Below are 22,942 nucleotides of genomic sequence, written 5' to 3'. Positions count from 1 at the left end.
ATATTTTTCAACCACATCGTACTTAATACATATTCCAAATATAAATTATAATAATAATAAAAATTAAAAAAAAAACGATAATTAAATAAAATAGAATGATAATATTTTTATAAGTATAATATAATCAAAATAAACTATTTACTTACAAGAAGTTAGACAATTCAGTTTTTCGAATGCAATTATTAATTACGATCCAAGCAGTTGTCATGTCAAATAAATATTATTATGAAATATGAATTTATATTTTTCGTTATATGTATGTGATGTCTAATAACAGCCTAGAATATATATTTTGCAGGTGGAATACGATTAACATTATATTAAAGTCTTAAACATAAGGTAAAATAAGCCATTTATTAAAAATGAGTTTTGTACCGGAATTTGTAATTTACCAAACTTAGAATATTAAATGTTAGGCTAGTAGATACATGAAAGATTAAAAGTTAATTCAAACAAATGTAATATGAGTAAATCCCCTTAACAAACAATAACCTAATATTTATTATGATATCTTTACATCAAACCGTAGGCATTTTAATAATATTGATATATTATATATATATCTATATTTGTCTTAAAGACGTAGAAATTGTGTCTTCAGTATAGTCTTATATTACAAAGGCTGGTTGGTTTATGGTTACAAACAGGAGTTTATTATGGTATATTTATAGATACAGCAAAGTTGAATACTCTGACCAGATACGTACCTGACCCAGTAGTGACAGTAGTCCAACATTCAACCTCAGATTGATAGAATCTGCATCACTTTTTCATTTTATAGACAATTATAATGCATTAAACTTACGTAATAGGTATCCATCTAATTACTTTGCTAACGGATTTTAATCAAATTGTATGATAGAATTATTTTTAATTTCAGATTAATTACAATTTTAGGTTTACTTAAGAATAGTGTTGTATATTATTAATAATATTAAATTTTAGATAAGTCATGCAACCATATTATTGTCTACTTGTATATGTAATAATATTTAAAATATATTTTTAATACGATTACATGCCATGTAGACATTTTATTAAACAGAAGCTAGAGTACCTATCTATTTTATTATAGATATTTTTATTCAGTTTAGATAATAAATGCTGCGTATAATGATGAATGAATTAATCATATCTAATTTAGTAAAAATTATATTCAAAAACGAATTTAAAGCGTAAGAAATATTTATACTATAGTATAATATCTAAGTTGCATTGTAAAGTTTTGATAAAAAATATTGAATTAAAAAAAATTAATAAATTATAGTATATAGGTATTCACTATTATACCTATATTTCACTAATAAGTATATAGTTATAAAAATTAAACTTTAGCAATTTTATTTGATCATAACTTATAGGTAGTTTTATGTGACTTAAAAATAACAATTTTATTGACGGTGAAATATTTAAAAGTCACGTAACACAGAGGAGTGTTAAAAAGAACCATAAATCTTCTGAACCAAAAGAAAGAAAATATAACGTTGCATAGATTTTAAAGTATGGAAGTATAGAAAATATCATAGAATATGACTTGGGTATGAGAAAGTTATATCGTTACTCGATAGTTTATCAACAATGAACTGAATACCCTGCAGTTTCGAATTCATACCCAGTACCTTTTTTTTTTTAAAATTAAAGACCCAGCCGTAATAAAAAAGATAAATTATGACTAAACAAAAATATACATTTTGTTCACAGTTAAATTACAAACACGTATATTTACATGTATAATACTTCAACCTTCGCATCTGGCATTGGCGATTGTGTTTGAAAAATTAAAAATTAATTTTCACAAACAAATTATCAGTTTTATCTCGAATATGTATAATATTTCAAAGTTGATCATGTCGACAGTGTTTAACATTTAACGTTTCAAATGAAGCATTTCGAATAAAATATAATTATAATAAAATGTGTTTGTAACCAACGAGGCTTTTGAAAACCAAAAGTTGAAAACAGACAATTTCCCCTCGACTCGGCTCGTAGATCACCCACAATGAAATCCAAAACTCCATTGTACGAACGTGGACAAATGGAAATCTGCGGCTTCCGGAGGGCGATTGAGTTAAAAACCAATTAGCCGCGTAATAAAAGAATTGATTTTTTTTTGTATTGCTCTTACAGGGGTGATGGGACACGCGCGCGCTACCTATACATTGACAGGTTTGAATTAATCATACGTCGATCGGGAAGCTGGCAATAATAGCTTCGGAATAATAATAAAACAAAACAAAATCTCGGCTTCCGCGTTAATATACGTACATTTTTATTTAACTTTGCCGACACTTTTCCGGGGCTTCTCGGCGTCGTATAGTCTGGAGTTGGTTGTCGAAAACGTCACGCTTGATTTGTTTTATTTTCAAACCGGTGAAGGTGGCAGCGTCATCGGCAACGGTGATCATTTTACGCGTGCAAAAGACAGCAGATGTGTTTAAACCGTAGTCATTACCGGGAAATGGAAACAACTCCTCAAAAACACCGAGGTATTACTTTTCTTTTTGTTGTGACGTATATAAATGCATATTTTATTTTATTTTTTGTTTTTAATCATGTCGCCACTGTTGAACCGCCCTGTTCAAACTTTTCAGTTCTACGCCTTTTCGGTTTATTGAATAATGTTTTTACGCTTTTTTTTTTATTATTTTCTTTATCGCCGTTTTTCAACCCTAAAACACTCGAGCTACTCATAAACTCTGGTCATTTTCATATTTTACTCGTATTAATTTCGAGTGAAAACCAAGCAATTATTTTTCGTGTAATCTTCAAATAAAATCTCTATCTGTCTCTTTTTTGCGGGGTTATATTATATATTTAAAAAATATTATGTACCCAACTTCAGTTTAAAAAAAAAGCCTACATGTGTATTCATTATTTTTCACGTAATAAATTGTTTTTTTGTTTATTTACAATGGCATTGTTAATGAGGAGTAAATAGTCTGCGATATAAAAAAAACTTAACAATCGTATTGACAGTGTATTATTTAATAATTTTGATAATTAAACAAATACGATTATACTTGTTAGTTGCAATCTTGATGTACAACACACCACAAAAAAAGAATAGGTAAAATAAATACATTTTTATATTTTTTAAAAGAAATTAATACATTTGTATATGTACATTAGGTGTCAAGTGTGTCACTATTATAGTTACCTATGTTAAATTGGTATTCAATGCTATATCAATGTATACGAAAAATGACTGAGTGGAAACGGTCTATGAGCCTATATCACAAATTGATAATATTATTTTGATATAGCTATTAATTATAGTCATTTATTTTACTTTTAGTATTATAATTATAGTCGATATATTTTTTTCCGAAAATGTTGTATTTATTATAAGTATTTAATATTATTATAACTACATAGGCATCTCCAGACATTTTTCTAAGGGGAATGGGGCAAAATTATTCAAGAAATAAATTAAGATTTTTTTATACATTTTATACTTATATTTTATTTATAGAACATTTTTTTTTTCGTCTATGATTATTGTAAATTATTACAATTTGGTATTATTAGTATACATTGTATTTATACATTATTCTTTTTTGAATTTTATCGATTGTTGTGGAAATAGTACTAATCTAGGGGGGCAAGTACAACCATATTGTATCAACGTATATAACTTAATATTTAATAATATTATATTTCAGTAACTACTAAATACCGAAAAACACTAAAAATAGATGTATATAATAGGTAACTATAAATAGATAATATTTTAAAATAAATCAAAAATGTTTTTTCGTATGGCAAAATTCATAATAATAAAAAATACTTAGATGTTGAGTTCTGATGAATAATGTTTTTAAATTACAACAAAATAATTAAAATATAATTATTTATCATTTAAATAGGTAAGTAATTTCGTCCAAATTTGAAATTAAAGTGTCTATAAAAAATACTTATTTTTATATATTTTTTAAATGTTATGGTTCCAATATAAACTATTTTTAAAGGAATTTTATTTTATATTTTCAACATTTAGAAACAAAAAAGAAAAATTTTTATGCATTTTTAACTAGAATATAGTATGTAATTTTTTTGCAATTTTTACGAATTTAAATTACTTTGAAAATGTTTTTGTTAATAGAAAACAATAATATAGACATAATATGTGGAAAATTTAAAGTATTTACGGGTATTCGTTTTTGTGTGACATAAAAAAAACCAAATCGACTAAGTTGACAATTTTATTTGCGTAAAAATTTCCGGTTTTCTTTAATTAAATTATTAATTTTTTTAATTATGAAAATAAGTATTTGGAATATTTAAGTTTGACCTTTATAAAGTACAAACTAGACAAATTTTATATCTAAAACCACTCTACATTTTAAAAAGTTTATTTTGTAACTATCGTGATATTATTACGTACATTGTTAATAATATAGATATTAAATATTCAATAATATATTGCATTGTTAATACATCCAAAAAGTAATTGAAATATATATCGATAAATCATAATTTATTTCAAAACTGAACATAAAACCGATACTAAGTAAAATAAATTAATATCTAGTATGCTATGAATTCAAAACGATCAAGTCTAAAAAATAAAGGGCAAAATATGTTTTTGATAGAGAAAATATGAATTAAAAACAAAAAAAATGTTAAAACTTTAAACTTTAACTTCAATATTATTTCCATTTGTGTGTATTATTTTTGTATTCAAATAATTCATTAACTATTTAACAAATTACATCAATTTACTTATCTTTGATATAATAAAAACTTTATAGGTATACCGGTCCATGCCATGACATTTATAAATTATAATTTACGAGGTTATTTTTACATCTGAATATGACTAATAATGTGGTATTAATAATAATAATTATCAAATAATTAATACATAATATTATTATCTGTTTATTTAAACGTTTATGTGTTTTTATAAATGGGAAAAAATTAAATAAATTATACATTTTATCGTATACTATGACTACGGCCAATTTATATTGTACATATTTAATATAATAGTAGAAACAGTATTGATCGTAACAGAAATTAATGCCCATAATATTCATATTTACAACCATTCAAAGTTTTGTTTTATATTGGAAAATATTATAAAACATTTGATTTGAATTACCTAACGTTTAATTTATATAAAATAAATCAAATGTATACCGAGATTAATTATTTACTTTGTAATATTTTAAATTTATTTAAAAAAATAAATAATTAGTAGATTATACGTTGATATTTTAGAATCTGAGCGGAGATCATCAGACTTTATTGAATTTAAAGTATTGTGTTTGTTATTTCCATTGCTTTTAGATCAGTAAAAATACTTCAAATTTAAACTTTAGCACATTTTTTTTTTAGTAATAAAGTGAATTTAGTTGGTATAGATACTTGGTATGCTCAAATGAAAAAATGCACAGTAGTTTTCAAAAGCGTTGAGAATAATCAAAAAATAAGAAAAACTGACATTTTTTATTAAAACTAGTTTTCAACAAAATCGATTTTTTTTTTTGGCGCAACTTAAAAATAAATATCCATAGATACTTTAAACTATAAAACATTAACTATCATTTGGCCTTAAGGAACATATTTTTTTTGATACAATTTACTGTCAACTTCAAATTATTTTGGTTAATATAGTATATTATCTTCCTAATATTCCTTAAATTGAATTCAGTCAATAACAATTAGCTTATTTTTAAATAAAATACAAATGTATAAACCTATTTGCAAATTTTAACATGGTGTATTTAAAAATAAAATTTAGAAGTCAAAGTTTATTTTAATTTAATAACTACGTAGTAAAAGTATTTTTGTTTATTGGAAACGGATACTGTTTAAAAAAGCATACAATCAATCGTAAATCAATTAACATTAACCAACGTCAATGTACTTGGTTGTATTTATTTTTAATAAAAACTATTGTTAAAATAAATTAAATCATTATTTACCAAATAAATACAAAATACTTATGTTTTAATAAACAAATACCAACTTTTCTTAGGTCCTGATGGCCCTGTCTTATTAATATAAAAACTAAAACGAATTTTAAATTATAAGACTTACATTGCTTGAAATTTTGTATAATATTATAATCCTCCTTAAAAATTAACCAACCAATGGTTACCAAATTATATTGTTTTAATATGCGTCTTTTGGAACCATTTGAGTGTAACATATTAATTCCGCAAGTCCGAATCGTCTTCCACTACATTTCATATAATTCCATGTGCATAGTCACCCCTTCCACCGTAGTAAAATCACATTACTCTAGATTAAAAGACCAGTGTAAAACAATACGATTTTAGTCTTTGGGTAAGGCCAATGTAAACGGTATAAATAGTCCCTGTTTGTACATCGTGCAATTAAACACTACTTCCACACATTGTATTAGAAATTACCCAATAATAGTAATAAAGTTTATCATAGAATAATTTGGAGTGAATTTAATTCAGTTATTTAATTTTATTTATTTTAAGTCAGGTTATTTGTGAAACGATAAGATAATATTAATGTATAGTATAGATACCTTATATATACAATATTGTACATAAAGATATTATTATTTACTCTATGAGCTACGATAACAATTAACAAATATGATCATTGATTAATTATTTTTATTTAAAACGTTCATTTTTCACTTTAACTAAAATGTATACTACAATAAATGTATGACTTAAGGAGTAATTTCAAATGGAAGTTAAACTCGAAACTCAATTATGTAAGTAGAAGTTGAATTTCAAACCTTTTATATCATTTAATTAATAAGTTATCCAGTACCTTTAGAAATAAATATTTAGTATGCGTGAAATACAAAATATTATGTAGGTACTTAATCAGTAAAACGTACCTTATGATGCATCTGGGTAATGCGCAACTAAGCTTTTTTTTTAATTGTTCCTATTATTATTATTAGTAGTAGTAGTAGTAGTTGCAATACCTAGTATACTTTTTCATTATTATTACAACCATCTGTTAAATTATTAATCAATTTATTATTTTTTCTTTAATTTTTGTTAATTTTGTTGTGTTGTATTATTTAATTGCTACCCATTGTGTGTATTATTTTACTGTTATATTGGGTACCGTGTCCGTTAAATAATAAAATAAAATAAAATATTAATATAACATAACTATATTATGTTTGATTAATATTCTTATCGGATTAAATGAATATTATAAATTTAATACTCTTTCAATTTGTTCGGAAAATCATTAAAATCGCTCAGTCAATAAATACTATTTCATTTTTTTTGTTCAAATCGATATATTAAGCTTATTTTTTTTTATTATCATGCTCTTTTAATTTAGATTATTTACAAATGATTTATCATACAACAATATAACTGTACCAAATCATTGAAAACAATTTATTACAATACGATGTTTTCATGAATATTATTAAAAAATAAAATAAAAATCAATTATAAAATATACAATTATATAACATATAATATGTCATACAAAAGATAAATAAATATTTTATACCTACCAAATTATTCTAAAAAATATATAACACCATTAAATATCAAACTTCGCAAAATATAATTTAGTCTTATACAACTAATAAATATACAAAAATACCTATCATATTTTAATAAACTAAAAATTTATACTGTTCAAATTAATGTGCGTAGTTCATGGTTTTCATTTTACTGATGCAGTTACATTATGGAATCAATAGATGTGTAGAAAATTACATCCAGTCCGGTTATAACTATCCCTCAGTATAATATGTGACGGTCAATTCAAACTTCCATTAGGCTGCGATATAAATGTTTATTATATTATAATGATTTGTGAATTACATCAACAACGATTTTTTTTCTCGTCTCGGTCAGTCTTCCGCTCCTAATCCCACAAACAAAATATATATGGTCAATGTGAACTCAGACTTACCCGATATGATTGATTAATGCATAAAAACTGTGCCAAAATCCATTATTTTTCCAAAATCAAAATGTTTCCCTGGTTTTATTACTATAAAATTTAAAACAGTTACCATTGAAAATCTGCCAAATCAATTTTATTTATTAACAAACCCACACGAAGGGATATTTTTTCATCAGAATAAATAAAAAGAGAAAACAAAAAACGAAGTTACTACCAGTTACTAATGCAAATACTCAGAACACACATTTTCAAATAAAATGGCCATTTAATGATCATACAATTAAAATTAATTAAACTAAATAACATATGAGTTGATATTGGTAAAGGATGCTTGAATTTAATTACATACCTAATTACAGTTACATAAGTTAAATAAAAAAATATATTGAAGATGATGAGTAGCTTTTGTCATATACACTTATTATAGGTATAACTGTTATAATAAACTTATTTTTTTTATGAGAAATTACTCTAAAAATAATAATAATAATAATAATAAAATAATAATACATAGTAGGTAAGAAGTTTTAAATAAAATAGAAATATTGATTTTTTATTCATAATTATTATAAATAATTTCTAATACTACATAGCTAAAAGATTAATAATTATAATTATTAAGTAAATAAGATTGTTGTCTAATTCTTTTAAAAAATAATCCTTTTTTTATTGTTTGTAAAAATTTAATATACCTATACTTACTTAATTATAAAAAAATTAAGATTTTTCCATGATAAGGTATACTGTTAAACAAATAAAATTGAAATATTTTTTAATGTAAACATGAATTTTTGTGTATAGATAAATATAATACATAACGTTGTAAAACTTTTTAAATATTTTATATATAGTTTTTAAATTTAGAAACTTTCTAGACAAACTGTATAGATACAGATAATATACATGTGAAGTGGTACTGTGGCAGAAACAAATTGTATAACTCTTATTTTTTTTGTGTTAGGTAGTCATCTTACCTAAACTTTAATTACTTATATATAAAATATATTATAGTAAATTGGTTCAAGTTATATCAACGTTATTAGAATATGAAATTAAAAAAATAACCAAGAAACACACTTTGCTGTATGAGAGGATTCAAACATGATTCGACATTAAATGAATCAGTGCGACCTTTGTGTTATTGTATTTAATGATACATTAATAAGAATAACTTATGAGAAACCTTGTTAATAATTATCAAAGTTAAAGTATTAAAAGTGAAAACTTTATGAATTTTTAACAACAAAATAATTTGCAAATTTTCGTAGTTTTTACATAATTATTTTGTCGACAATTAACTTCAAAAGATAAATAAAAATCCACCTACATAGTAATTAATATTTAAAATTATTTCAATTTACTTTTATGATATTTGAAATGATCATGATTTTTTTTTCTTTAAAATACTGTAATTCCGTGCAATATTTTATATAAATGATTATATTAAAATATAGGTATCGAATTTATCTGACCTTTTATAGTTTATTGAAAATTTCAAATAACGATTAAATTACGATCACTATTCGCGAAATGTGAATACCTAATATTAAAATATAAATTACCGATTATCGATTATCAATTTATAATCGTATTTGTCAAAGTTGTTAATACATTTTTAAAAAAACAATACATTTTATTCCTCAAATGAATAATTATAAAATCTGATGAATATATTGTTGATTACTAATGTAATACCTTATAAACCATTATGATTTACCCTTTAATAATTTGTAGATTTAATAATTATATGTTTATCATTATTTAATAATAATTTATTGTAAAGAGGAAAATTTACAATAAATTATAACGTCCTTTAGTGCACAAAGTACAGATACATAAAGTAAGAAATATAGATAATAATCTAAATTAAATTCATATTAAATTGAAACACAATTGAACATAGATGTTTAATATATAATATTATAAGTGATTATTTCGATCATGTTTTAACTTGCTTAAAAAAAAGTCAGTTTTTAATGGAATTACCATTTTATACAATAATAATTTATGAATGATTTTATTTAGAAAAAAATTCAGACATACGTTTCAAAAAAACATTTGGATACCTTTTCTTTGCATAGTAAAATGACACGATGATAATGAAGTAAAAAAGTAATGAATAAGAAAAAACTATATTCATTAAATGCGCAATATAGATTATTTATAATGTTAGATCTTAAATTATCTATAAGGTCTGTAAGTTCTCTGTGGATTTCAATGGCGAATCAAATTGTATATTTTTTATTGTTTGGTCAGCTTGGTAATGGAGTGGTGATAAGTATAGGCTAATGTGCCAACAAGACAAAAATATTTTACATTTTTATATAAGTTTATGAATAAAATCTATGAAAAAGAAATTGTAATTAGTGACTCCTGAGTTGGACATGTCAAGTATGTAAAGGGATTTCTACAAGTTCTAATTGATCAATAGGTAGCATTAAATACATAGTATATGCTTAAGACTCAGTATGATTAGAAAGGAAAACTTGAAATTGATATTGATAATATGGTCTATGTCACTCCATACCAAACGTTGATCAGAAATTTAAAAAAGTAGCGTATGGAATTCACCAAATAGCTGGTGGACATTTATTTGATTATAGTCAATAAAATAAAAATTGATTTAAATCTTCGCACCATAGGTATTATTGCAAAATAGCCATCACGGTAGTTGTATTTTGAATTGTTGTTAGTTAATATGCGGACAGAATTTTGGAAAAAAAATCAAATTAGCTAAGAAACATTAACATCATGGATACTTTGTTGGACTTTATTTATGAAAATAGTTCAACTGAAATATTCCATCATATTGAATATCTAGTCAGAATAACAAAGAGGAAACTAATTAGTATGTCAGTAGATATAAGGTATAGATACTAGGATCATAATAATTATTTTATCTACCTATTTATTTTTTTATTGATATATTATAATTACTTGACCATTAAAAATAAGAATAAATTAATCATAATATGTTTAATGTGAATCATGTCTTATTGTTATGGGGCATGCAGCATATTATACTAGTTTTTCACATGAAAGGCTGCACTAAAATCAGAAATTATAATGTAAAACTGTGCGTATTACTGATAATTCATTAATCGGTTCCTTGATCGCAAAACAAAATTATGATTATTTCTAAACAAATCAGTATTCAATTTTTAATGTGATATAAAGGAGTAAAACTATTATTACTATGTTTACTATTCAATTTTGAATTCGTCTAAAGATGTCATTATTTTGTGTATCCGAACAACTACCCTGAAGGTTAATCATTTGAGGCAATCAGTTAAGTCTCTATCTACGAGGCTCAGTGACCGACCGCACTGTTTCCTTTTTTTCAGGTTTCCAACCATAGGTAAGTGCATTCTGTGTCATGTATATATATACATACATATATATAACAGTATAAAAAACATACTGCAAATTTAAAGATTTTGAAGGCCAGGTTATTGAAAAGCAAAGAAATAAAACATATGAAATATTAATTTAGTTATTTTATTAAAATTAAGTTATACCAGATAAATTTGGGAATAGAAACACATACAGAAAAAACGTATATTAAATATATTATTATATGTATAATGTCTTTTATAAGTAAATATTTGACATAGACGAAGATTATTTAGTGCGTTAAAGGTGCGTTAAAAATCTTTTTACGAAAAATTGTCCATACAATAAAAAACAAATTCTTTACTAGTCTGGTAAAGATGGCAATCAGCTGAAAATGTGCTAGTCCATAAGATGGTACGCGGTGGTTTGAAAATGGGAAGAATTAAAATATGTCTTATGGCGAATACTATATAGTGCATTAGACTTTGGAAGTATTTAATTTTGATTAAACTATCGGGTTTTCGGAGTGGTGTGGACGTGTTCAGGGTGTAGTGGTGGACACGTTGTGTTATCGAACATAACAATTAATGTTTTATCATTATAATGTTGTAAATTTATAATGAACATCACTATGTTATTAGTTAATATTAACATATATCTAGATTTCCAGGCTATCATTGGAGTTCCTTAAATAACTTTGTGTTAGATTTCTCATCTAACGCCATCAAATAATCAAATACAAACGGTAGATTTAGTTTCAAATTTCTCTTCAAGGACGAAATTGAATTATTATTAGTGTAATTTATTTTATAAAAAAAAATTATTGATGATACTAGAAACAACCAATTATAAAAACGATTATAAAACTTTAACACGTATGTGATTATATATGTATAATCTATGACAATTTTATTATATTGTATACGTTTGTACGAGATAAAAATTAAAAACCTCGAATTATTCCATTATGTTAGATATCACAATTTACGCCAATGTGGTAGGAATTCTCATATTTTTCAGATTTATAAATACAATTATGTAACAGTGTATTTTTACAAGATATTGAATTAATATAACTTGTTAAAGTTATTGTTCTTTAAATTTAAATGTAAATTTTCATTGTTTGTATTTATTTATTTTTTTTTTGTCTATGAAACAGAAGACATTATAAAACATATTACAATTAAAACGTAATTTTATCACATAATGTTTGAACAATCGCTAAATGTATAGCTACGCAGCAACTGTTTTTATATTTTAATTTTTATACTATTTTAGTGGACTAAGATAATCTATACTTAGTGAAAAATATAATTTATGATAGTTAACTTTTAATTTTTTAATTATATTTTTCTTGCGCATTTAATTTCTTTAAAACAACAAGCCGTGTTTCTTATTAAATGGTTTGAATTTTTTTTTTTTTTTTTGTAGTATTAGCTCTACAAAATCCAATAACATAACTTAATTTCATTATAATTTAAAGTAAATAAAATAAATAAAAATAATGATTTTATTTACAAAAATTAAATTAAAAAAAAAAATTGTTATTATATATGAGATATTATATGACGGATCTAGGACAATTTGGTGTGGCCATTTCGACGTGACCGTTTATCAGGGAAGACATTTAACTGTGGCCGTTTTGACGTGATCATTAAATATTTTTTAATAATATAAAGGTTAAAAGTTACAAGTTAAAGGTTTTTTATATTTCGTCATGCTTATAATTTTCAAATAATATAATAATAAAGGTAATCAATAAGAATGGTAGAAATATATTATATGCTATGCTTTTTAAATATAAAATTAAGTCTATATAAGTACTGTCATTTATTGTACGGTTTTGAAAATGCGACAACGCCAAAACCGTATTGTATGATAAAATTAACATCGTAAGAAACATAAATAAAACCATAACACACAAAGTTGACTTTAATTGAGGTTCCATTATGTTACCTACTGACTTACTTATAATCTACTGCGAGTTGTATCAGCATAGGCGAACTTATAAAAATGAGTACAGGTTTTAAGATAAGATAAATTAGTAAAATTCGATAATATCAACAGTAATATAACATAACACTATACAGGGTATATTTAAAGTTATTTGAGCTTATATACAATCTTTTGATCACGGAAAAATGTCCCCTTTCGTAAATGGCTAAAAAGTTATTTTTTAGAACTTAGAATAACTGGGGAAACGATAACTATTTTGTTATTTTTTTTAATAAATTACAAACATTTTTAAATTTCTACAACTAGATATTGAAGAAGAAAAAACTATAAAATTATATATTTTGTAAAAACAACTAGCCATGTATAGGTAAACGATAATCAATCGTCACAACACTATTAATTATGTATCGTATATAAAATCCAATTAATCAAATTTATTATGAATTATAATTTGAGTTATAATAGAGATCCTAATTATTGTCAATATTTATGTTAATTTTTATTTCACAATAAAAGTTTGATACCATTTTGTATCAGACAATAGTATAATATGATATTTTATAATATTAGGTTTATTGCATTTAAATGACCGATAGCTTTATTACATAAATATATATTTATTTATTTGTAAATTAGGTACGTAAATGTAACTTATATCCAGTTACATAAATACGTAATATTATCTAATATTTACTTTTCTAACCCTATGTCATATAAATGTAATTATTACTATTGACTTAATTTAATATTTGTTTTATATTAAAAACAACATTAAAATGACAAAAATGCCAATATATCTAATGATAAAAAATAAAATTTACACCTTATCTAACAACTCCCCCTCAATATTTTTAGTTTATGAGTTTCTACTGAATACTGAATGAATATTATATGTTTAAATTATTTTTGTTTGTATTTCATTAAATCAAAATAAACATTATTAACACTTATTTAATATTATAGTAAATACATGAAGTATATTTATTTGTATTTTGATTTATGCATAATATAACTATACATATATTTATACACAGTAGGTAAACAATAAATGTGTTTTAGTAAATAAACTATAACATTTCATAACTATTTATCCACTAGTGTTTGAATTTAATTTTACTTTTATTAATTTAACGAGGAAAATATATACATTATAAACCAAATGTTTTATTTTCATTTTATGTAATGCTCAACATCAAATAATGTATTTTAAAAATATAACATCGTTGTTTATTCGTTTCAACCATTTAAATCAGTGTATAAGATGTTGGTCAATTATAATAATTACAAAAAATCCACTATAATTATTATTAATTTAAAAATCGATTTTTTAGACTAAAGTCACTAAAAACATAATAAAATAATATAATTAATTATAAGTACACCATTTTGAAAAATATATATTTTCGTGTTTCATCTCAAGATTTATTATTACTAAAAGTTTAAATTAATGATTATGCCATTGAAGAAAGAAGACTCACTATAATAATATAATTCATTCATTATAACAATATAGTCTATTCAATTTTCTTTTATAAAATCACTTTTTGGGTCAGTTAAGATCAAAAATAAAGTTAGTGATGCATCACATACGAACACTATAAATTTAACACACATTGTTCTCTAGTAGATAAATTATTGAGTTTATTAACTTTTGATAGAATTTTATATGTTTATGTGTTTCTCTACCGATATTTAAATTTGATTGACTTATTATGCTTGTTAAGTAATGTCTATATTTGATATAGGTAATCGTGACATAGTTTCTGTTAGATTAAAACTAGATATTTTGATCACAAAAACAAAGTAATAATTAAAAATTAATCTCAAAAGGATATGATGCTTAGAATGTCAAGCAATGAATTGAATTACAATATATTTGTAGATTCCAACCTACACGAAATCCACAAGGTATTTCATACATTTAGATTTTTCGGGCTGCGAATATATCTCGACCACGTGCTGTTTCGAGGAGTAACACGTTTTTGAACAACCCACGTGCCAATATTATATTTCAATATGACAGTAATGGCTGAGCAATAATCGAAATTAAATTTCCGGTCTGGTAATATTAATGGTGGTGGTAATAAAGTGGCGGTGTCGCTAAAGTTAGGGGGGTATAACTACTGTATAAGCCCCATTCATAGCAACATGGGCAAGCTATTGGAATACTCGAAGAAGTGACGTAGCTTTGGGTACATATACCGTTAATTCGAACGTTGTATTTAAGTCACGAAACTGGAATGGGCTCACCTCCAATAATAATGAAAGGATTCTGATCTCTTCAACAATGGCTTGACCCTCCCGCCCTACGTTTCCGCCTGTATCGTAGTATAGCATAGTCAACCATACACACTGCGTCACACCCATTCACCTCCACCGTTGTCGTTATGACTAAGACTTACCTCAGATGGTTGAGGTTAAATTCAAACCTAACAACGGTTATACCAAGCAAAGTATATATTACAATGATAGTATATATTTTAACTTTTCAATACCAATAGAAAATTATGAAATATAATAAAATATCAACATTTTTTTTTTACCATAGCCAATACATTTTTCATTTCCACTTTTTTTTATTTTTAATGAAAGTTATTTTACTAGTCTTTATAATATTATATAGGCTATAAATATAAATATTAATCCAAATTTGAGATTAATAATTTTACAAATTAATTATTCATAGCTATTAACAATTTTTAAGTAAACAACAAATTATATTGTTTATCAAAACAGTAGATACCATTCAAACATTTTTAGGGTTAAGTAAGCTCTAATAATAACAATAAATATTTAATTATGTATCAGTATTTTAATTTATTCATTTTTATTTGTTTCTTAAATTAAATAATAAAAAATAAAAAATAGATAACTGTACTTAAACTCTATTATCCAAACTATGAAATTATTTGATGTATCTACATTTAATCAAAAAGTATTTTATTTTAACTCTTATAAAATGTAGTTATCTTTGAAATATTTTTAACCATACTATCAAAGTTTGTAATAAAATTATTTAGTTAACAGGAACAAATATAATTTAAAACAAGTTTTAATTTTGTTTCCTGTCATCTGAAAATATTGATTGACATAAATAATATAACGAAAACAATTCAATTATAACGACATCGTTTTATGAAGTCTTGTGGAGAAAGATAAACTTGTTTTACTTTTATATGAAGTACAATAATTATATAACTGTCCAGAAAAGTTCCTGCATTATGCAATAGTATGCTTTAATCAACATATTCATTATGAGTTAATACCTCTAATAATTAGGTAATCTAAGAGGTTATTAATTATTAGATTATTAGAATATAGGTAATATATGTAGTTTACTAACACAAATTATTCAAGTATCTATACCGTCTAATCTTAATGTAAAAAGTTTTAATGGATCTGACCGAATTGTTTAAAATTTATAATTTTATTTATAACTGATGTATTTTTAGAGTCTAATAGCAAAAAAAAACTTTATCGTCACTTTAAATAATCAACTATTTATTGTATGATATTATTAAAACGAGATTCAACTACAAGAGTAGGTACTTTAAGTTATAACTTTGTTTTATTATTTAAAAAGTTTTATTTATTTATCCAATAGATGCTTTATTTGATTTTCTGTTGGATATAATATACTACCTACTATTATCAACTTTAATAATATAATCATATAATCACCATTTTAATCCGCGATTATTTGTTTCTCGTGTATCTGACACTTACATTATTACATTATTAATTAAAATATCATCATTCATATTTTAATATATGCATAAAATAAAAATATTTGAGACCCGTTTTTTAAATAAAATTCAGTTACAATGAATAAAACAATATATAACACATTTTAAAATTGTTTTTATTTATTTAAATAAAACTTCAATCAAAAGTTTATTAACTGAAGTTCCATTCTGAGATCGTTGTTATTATAATTTAGTTCAAATATAATTGGCTTTAATTTTTTAATAGACATATTACATATACATATATTTATAATATATTATAAAGTAAAAAATAAATCTTGTGATATAATATACTTTTTATGGTATTTTAGATAATATATTTGATTCTACTCGATCTTATTATATATCTCATATAATATGAGTTTCTTAGTTTACTTGTTTTATTTTTTTCAAATACTTCTATACTTTTCGTTGTCGTCTAATTGGTATTAACCACGTCAATAGCACCATAGGGAGCACTTAGCAATGTGCAAAAAGTCACTCCGATCCACCCCCGATATGGCCTTGTGGTTAAATCGATTACGCTTCATCTTACCCTTTTTCTCTTGGTCATACCGACTTAACACAGTGTGTCACAGTCAAAAGAACGAATTTTATTCTTGTCATCTCCTTTCTTTTTTTAAATGTTTTTTTTTTTTTTTATGCACTGTTAGCAGATTTTAACAGTGTGATTCCATATAACATATAATGAATAAATACGGTCATTATCGGTTACTTGTGTGTATTATCACTCCCTCGGGGCAAGTCTGACAAAAAGGCGTCGCTCCGTGAAAAGAGAGAGAAAATGGTTACTTGGATAACATAAAGCAGTGGAGGTGGGTGAGACACTGAATCAGATATTCTGGGTGTATATTTATTGTCTCTTGTAAATTCACGGAGCCTGCAAGCAAGGTTTAATTGATGGTCTCTTCTCCTCGTTCTCGGTATACCTCACTTTCACCCGTTCTAACTGTTGTTCGTGAAAATACGAAAAAGAAACTCCCTACCAAACTCGATTACCTTAATTTCCGGCCGGATTGTTTCCGCAGTACTCTTGTACTACGAATTTATGTCCGGCATGTCCGATCCGATCCGTTAAAAACTTCTATAGTCTCAAAAAGGTTAATTTATAAACGTAAACCACCTAAAGGTTCAAAACTTTTCATAGAATTTCTATGTGGTTTTCTCAGTAAAAGGTAAAGGAATATAAAAAAACACAACAATAATTGCCTTCCGATCAAAGAACAACAATAAACAACATTTTTAAATTAAAACAAAAAACACATACCTACTAGCTGTAAGTTGAATTACTTACTTAATATCACATTTTAGATAGCACAACCACAAGATTAATACGTTTGTGATTGAATATTATTTGTTTGATAAACTTTGAACTTTATTTATTCTAAATAATATGTATTTTTATGTTCACAGCAATTTTTAGCAGGGATATTTTAAAAATGCAAGCAGAAATATCTTACTCAACACCATTTGTTTTTCCGTATAACAAAAAAAACATAATAATTTTGAAAAAAGGTGTGTGTGAGAATGTAATTTAAGAATTATTATAATTTTGTGGTACACGAAAAAAATAAATGGTGTTGTGGAAGATATTTCTGCTTGAACTTTTAAAATTTCCCTGCTGAAGTTCTGTGAACATACAAATACATACCACTAATACTATTATAAATGCTACCATATTATGTGTTAAATATTATTTACAGAAATATGGAATTAGATTTTTAGATATATCGTTCCACTATGAATGAAAAATAAAATTTACTTACTAGAACAAAATCATAGAATCATAATAATTATGAAAAATAAAAGTATGAAATATAATTTGAAATATTTCGACTTAATATATAATAAATTAGATATTTTTTTAATTTATGAATAAAATTATAAACATATTATTGTAGTCAAAAAAAGTATATCCATTCATAAATTAATTCATAAAATATTTGCTCAAAATGTTTGTTTTCTATGGTCTTTTTATACCTGGTCAGAATTTTAGTAACCATAGTTTAGTGAATATATAGTTATTTTTTTTATTTCTATAACTACCGTGTCTAATTAGCATAAAACACAGTTTTTAAATTAGCTGAGCCTGTATTTTGAGTGGTGTATAACAAATATAGGTAGATTGTTTGCAAGTTCTTGGTTTAATCTCTAATATTCATTATTTCATATAACTCCTACAAAATATGGTATTTATATTTTATTTATAATTTTAAAGGATAATAAGTTAATACTTACTCATTGAGGTTGTATCGAAATGTGAATAATTAGTTTAGCATATTACTGAAACAATTTAAGATAAATTGGTCGTTTATGAAATTGCATCATGTGTGTAACAGTTAAATACTTAAATGTTCAAAAATATTAAGTTTTATCAAATTAAAAATATATAGAATTTGAGTTTAAAAATAAAAAAAAAACAGTTATTTGGTGTTATATTATATTTAAAATACTTTTGCTTGAACAAGTATAGTATTGGTATAATTGGTATAGATGATATATCGCTCAATAGATACAATAGGAACATTAATACCATGGTAAATGGGAAATCACAAATTTTTTAGCAGCAGATATTGAGAAAAAACTCAAAATATTATGAAAAAAACTTGAATGGAATGTGAACAATTATTATTATTTTTTAACTTGTATATTGCCCTGCATGTATGCTACATAGTATGTTTCAAATATATTTTATAACTAAAATGAAAGTGTTAAAATAAATATAAATTCAAAAATAAATCATTGACTTAAAAAACTGATTCTAGAGGTGATGAGTCATATCTAGTAATTATTTTTTTTTGTTATACGTTAAGTTTAAACAATTTTACAAAAAACATCGCAAATATTGCATAATAATAATTTACATAACATCATTATTATTTTATACTGTTGTTTATAAGGAATTACAGACGTACTGTAAAACGTTGTAGATAGCTTACAAGTAACAATTATTCTAAATATTATAATATAATTTAATTGTGTAAAGTCAATTATTATAATGTACATTATGGTAAAACGTTTAAAGTTTCTGATGCCACTAATATATTTTTTTTTCAACAATATAATTGTGACATATTGTATTTTTTTGTTTAATTAATCAATTTTTATCGAATTTAAAATTCAAATATTTATACAACATATGGTTCATATACATTTAACTTTAGTAAGAACAACTTATGAAGAGAATTTTGTAAAGAACCCTTACTACTTTTAATCATCCCTCTCCTTAAAATATAAACTAAATCTGATTTTTTTACCTACACTTTTATGCATAATATTATTATGTTTATTTTAATTAAAAAATGTTATTATTTATTTTAATTTGTAATATCATTACTTATTAGTAAGTTAGTTGATATTTAACTAATCATACACATAAATATGCTTAAAGAATTCAAATAATAAAAATGATCTAGTTTACTCGCACTAGAGTACCCTTAAATAACTATATTATCTTTAAATAAATAAAATTACTTCATTCCATAATAGTTCGATTATATAAGTGGAATGCAATGTTGGGAATTCCGCATCAAAGTGCACCGTGTTCAACAAAATTCCTTACCCAGATAATCCCATAGAGACTAGTATTAAATTATTAGGCTTCTATGGTTTCTATGGCCAATATTTATATAAATATATGTATTTCTCTAAAATAAAATGAAGGAAATGTATTAAGTTCTATAAATATTTGTCAGTACAATTATTATGTTCCATAAGATATTATAAGTCGTGCAATAAACCAAATGTTGTAAAATAAAGTATACTAGCTGTAAATAGAAGTTTCATTAAACCATTTTCCATAAAATATAAATGTTTATAATTAACTGAATTATATAATCAATATAAGTTAGATGGCTCTCAAAATATCTTCCAAACAATAATTTATACAGTACAGTTCAGTATTGTTACTTGTCGAAAAATTTCTCGAATTAATTTAGTAATTTTCCATTTTATTTTTGTTTTTAGAAAATGTATTTTAAACCCCCTTACGCTTTTATTACTTGGTCAGTAGAAAGTAAATCTATATAAAGTATTTTTTGAATTATTCAATTAAATGCAATATCGCTTGTATAATTTGTTGCGAAACCATAATATCCAATCTTGAACTTTTCTCCGTATCAATTGTTAAATATTAAAAAAAAAAGAACAATCAGATGTCACTTAACGCGTTGATGGAAGCCTTCTCAAAGTCAGTTATGATATCCAGAGCTGTATTTTCTTCAAAATGAATTCTGTTTTTCAAATTTATCAAGGCGTGAAAAAAGTTGATTATATTAATATTGATCTCGTTTTTCTTTTTCTTTTTTACATAATTACTAATATGACTTCATCTGTTAATGGAACCCTGCATTTACTTAAAAAAGATGACTAAATAATATTGGGAACTGTATGTTAATTCAATGTTAATTGAAACAATAACCCGATAAGTAACTTAACTAAAATAATCAGGATTTGCATAATTTTACTTATTATACTTTTAATATTTTATTAGACCCTATGTTGTAAAAAACGATTTTATAAAATATTTTTTATAAAACTTTATTTTATTTTTATAATACTAAACTGAAATTCAAAATTATTATTTATAGACTAATAATAAAATGTTTATATGGCATAGATCAATTGTTACAAGATCACGAATATATATTGGATCTGTCATAAAACATCAAAATAAAAAAGAATAACATCGACTATGAAACTTTATAAGTAAATGAATATTTTTGAAATAATTTAACGATAAAAAATATAAAACACAATTAATTTAATAAACTGCAAATGGGTACCGTTTAGTGGGAATAACTTTTATTTATACACGATTAGGATAAAACCACCTAAAGACTTGAAAAATCTACTATGTTTATTGATCTTTAAAAGTTGTATTGATATCTACTAAAATTGATTTATTAAATAGTTCATGACTTATTAACACATCTTATTTTACTTGTTTTACTATTTTACAAGTATGAAATTATAAATGTACTAATTTTTATAGTGTCATCCATTCATAAGTGTATATAATATTACAATATTATTGTATTTTTATTTCCCACATTTGAAGATAATTTGTTATTGTAATTTATACTTTTGTTAATTATGTTTGCACCCAAATACCACTTACGGACAACTGAAAATAAAAAAAAGTTTTACTACAATAATGATGCGTTTCTATTAATTAAAAGTCAATGGTTATTTTATACACAAACAACTAACACAAAAACACGTATATAAAACCATTAGGCACGCCCTATCATATCCTTTTTCGAACCCGTTATTATAAATGTCAACACAGTTTTTATTGTACATAGTCAAGTATCAATTTTTGGCAGAGATAGGTTTTCAACCCTCAGGAGTTGTTGTTGTTTTAGTTATTTTTTTTTATCGTCCTCATTTATTCTCCCATCGACACCTTGACGGAGGTGATGGGGGGTGCGCGGAAGATCATCGCCGTCGGTGATTGTTCTCGCATCTCGAAAATGAAAAAAAAAAACAGAATAAAAAAAAAAAGACATAGTTTGCTCACCCCTAGTCGACAGGGATCTCGGTGGTTGTCGTGCTATGTAACAAGCATTGAATAATAGCGATACGGGTCGGTAGTGACGATGAATCATTGTAACGAAAGCGTGTGTGAACATAGGGTGGACAAGGGTCTAACGAAAACTGCCCCCCACATTGCACACACACCACCTGTGCGCAAGTGTTGGGCACCTGACAGTGTGTGCGGCGCCGTTATAAGGAGACGACAAAACTCGGTTAAACCTTTGCGCCACGAGGTGCTCAATAGCCGCGGGCCAGCGCACAGACTTAGCTGCCGCTTCCGTATAACAGCCGATATCCGGTGTATTATGGAACACGACACAGTATTATACGCTTCACCCGCTCATCCGTTCGATTCTTTTTTGTAACACGCGTACCCGCGTATCGGTGCAGGTATCGTAATCGGGTGTACATCATCGACACGGCAGCCGGACAGAGAGAGCGCCGCCGTGGACGACGACGACTACGTCGAAGCCAGTAAAACCGCTGTTGCTGTG

The 22,942-nt window shown here is 24.8% G+C and overlaps 2 protein-coding genes across 6 annotated transcripts in view; one reads left to right on the top strand and one right to left on the bottom strand.

Moving 5' to 3' along the window:
* Positions 1 to 22,942, bottom strand: part of LOC132923052 (aquaporin AQPAe.a) — a 478,481-nt gene that overhangs the window by 292,963 nt on the left and 162,576 nt on the right. The window contains exon 1 of one of the 2 annotated variants that reach the window (XR_009661087.1): positions 4,077 to 4,086. The exons of the other annotated variant lie outside the window; for it this stretch is intronic. The gene's annotated coding sequence lies outside the window, so the exon portion shown is untranslated. Of the gene's footprint in view, positions 1 to 4,076; positions 4,087 to 22,942 lie in introns of those variants that run through there. 2 annotated transcript variants of the gene reach the window in all.
* Positions 1 to 22,942, top strand: part of LOC132923051 (zwei Ig domain protein zig-8-like) — a 243,318-nt gene that overhangs the window by 76,553 nt on the left and 143,823 nt on the right. The window contains exon 1 of one of the 4 annotated variants that reach the window (XM_060986853.1): positions 2,153 to 2,486. The exons of the other annotated variants lie outside the window; for them this stretch is intronic. Within the exon in view, the coding sequence (XP_060842836.1) occupies positions 2,429 to 2,486 (58 nt within the window). The 5' untranslated portion in view covers positions 2,153 to 2,428. Of the gene's footprint in view, positions 1 to 2,152; positions 2,487 to 22,942 lie in introns of those variants that run through there. 4 annotated transcript variants of the gene reach the window in all.

This window comes from Rhopalosiphum padi, chromosome 2 (genome assembly GCF_020882245.1).
Source record: "Rhopalosiphum padi isolate XX-2018 chromosome 2, ASM2088224v1, whole genome shotgun sequence".
Classification (NCBI taxonomy): domain Eukaryota; kingdom Metazoa; phylum Arthropoda; class Insecta; order Hemiptera; family Aphididae; genus Rhopalosiphum; species Rhopalosiphum padi.
Note: the sequence above shows the minus strand (reverse complement) of the source record. Positions and strands in the feature narration are given on the sequence as shown.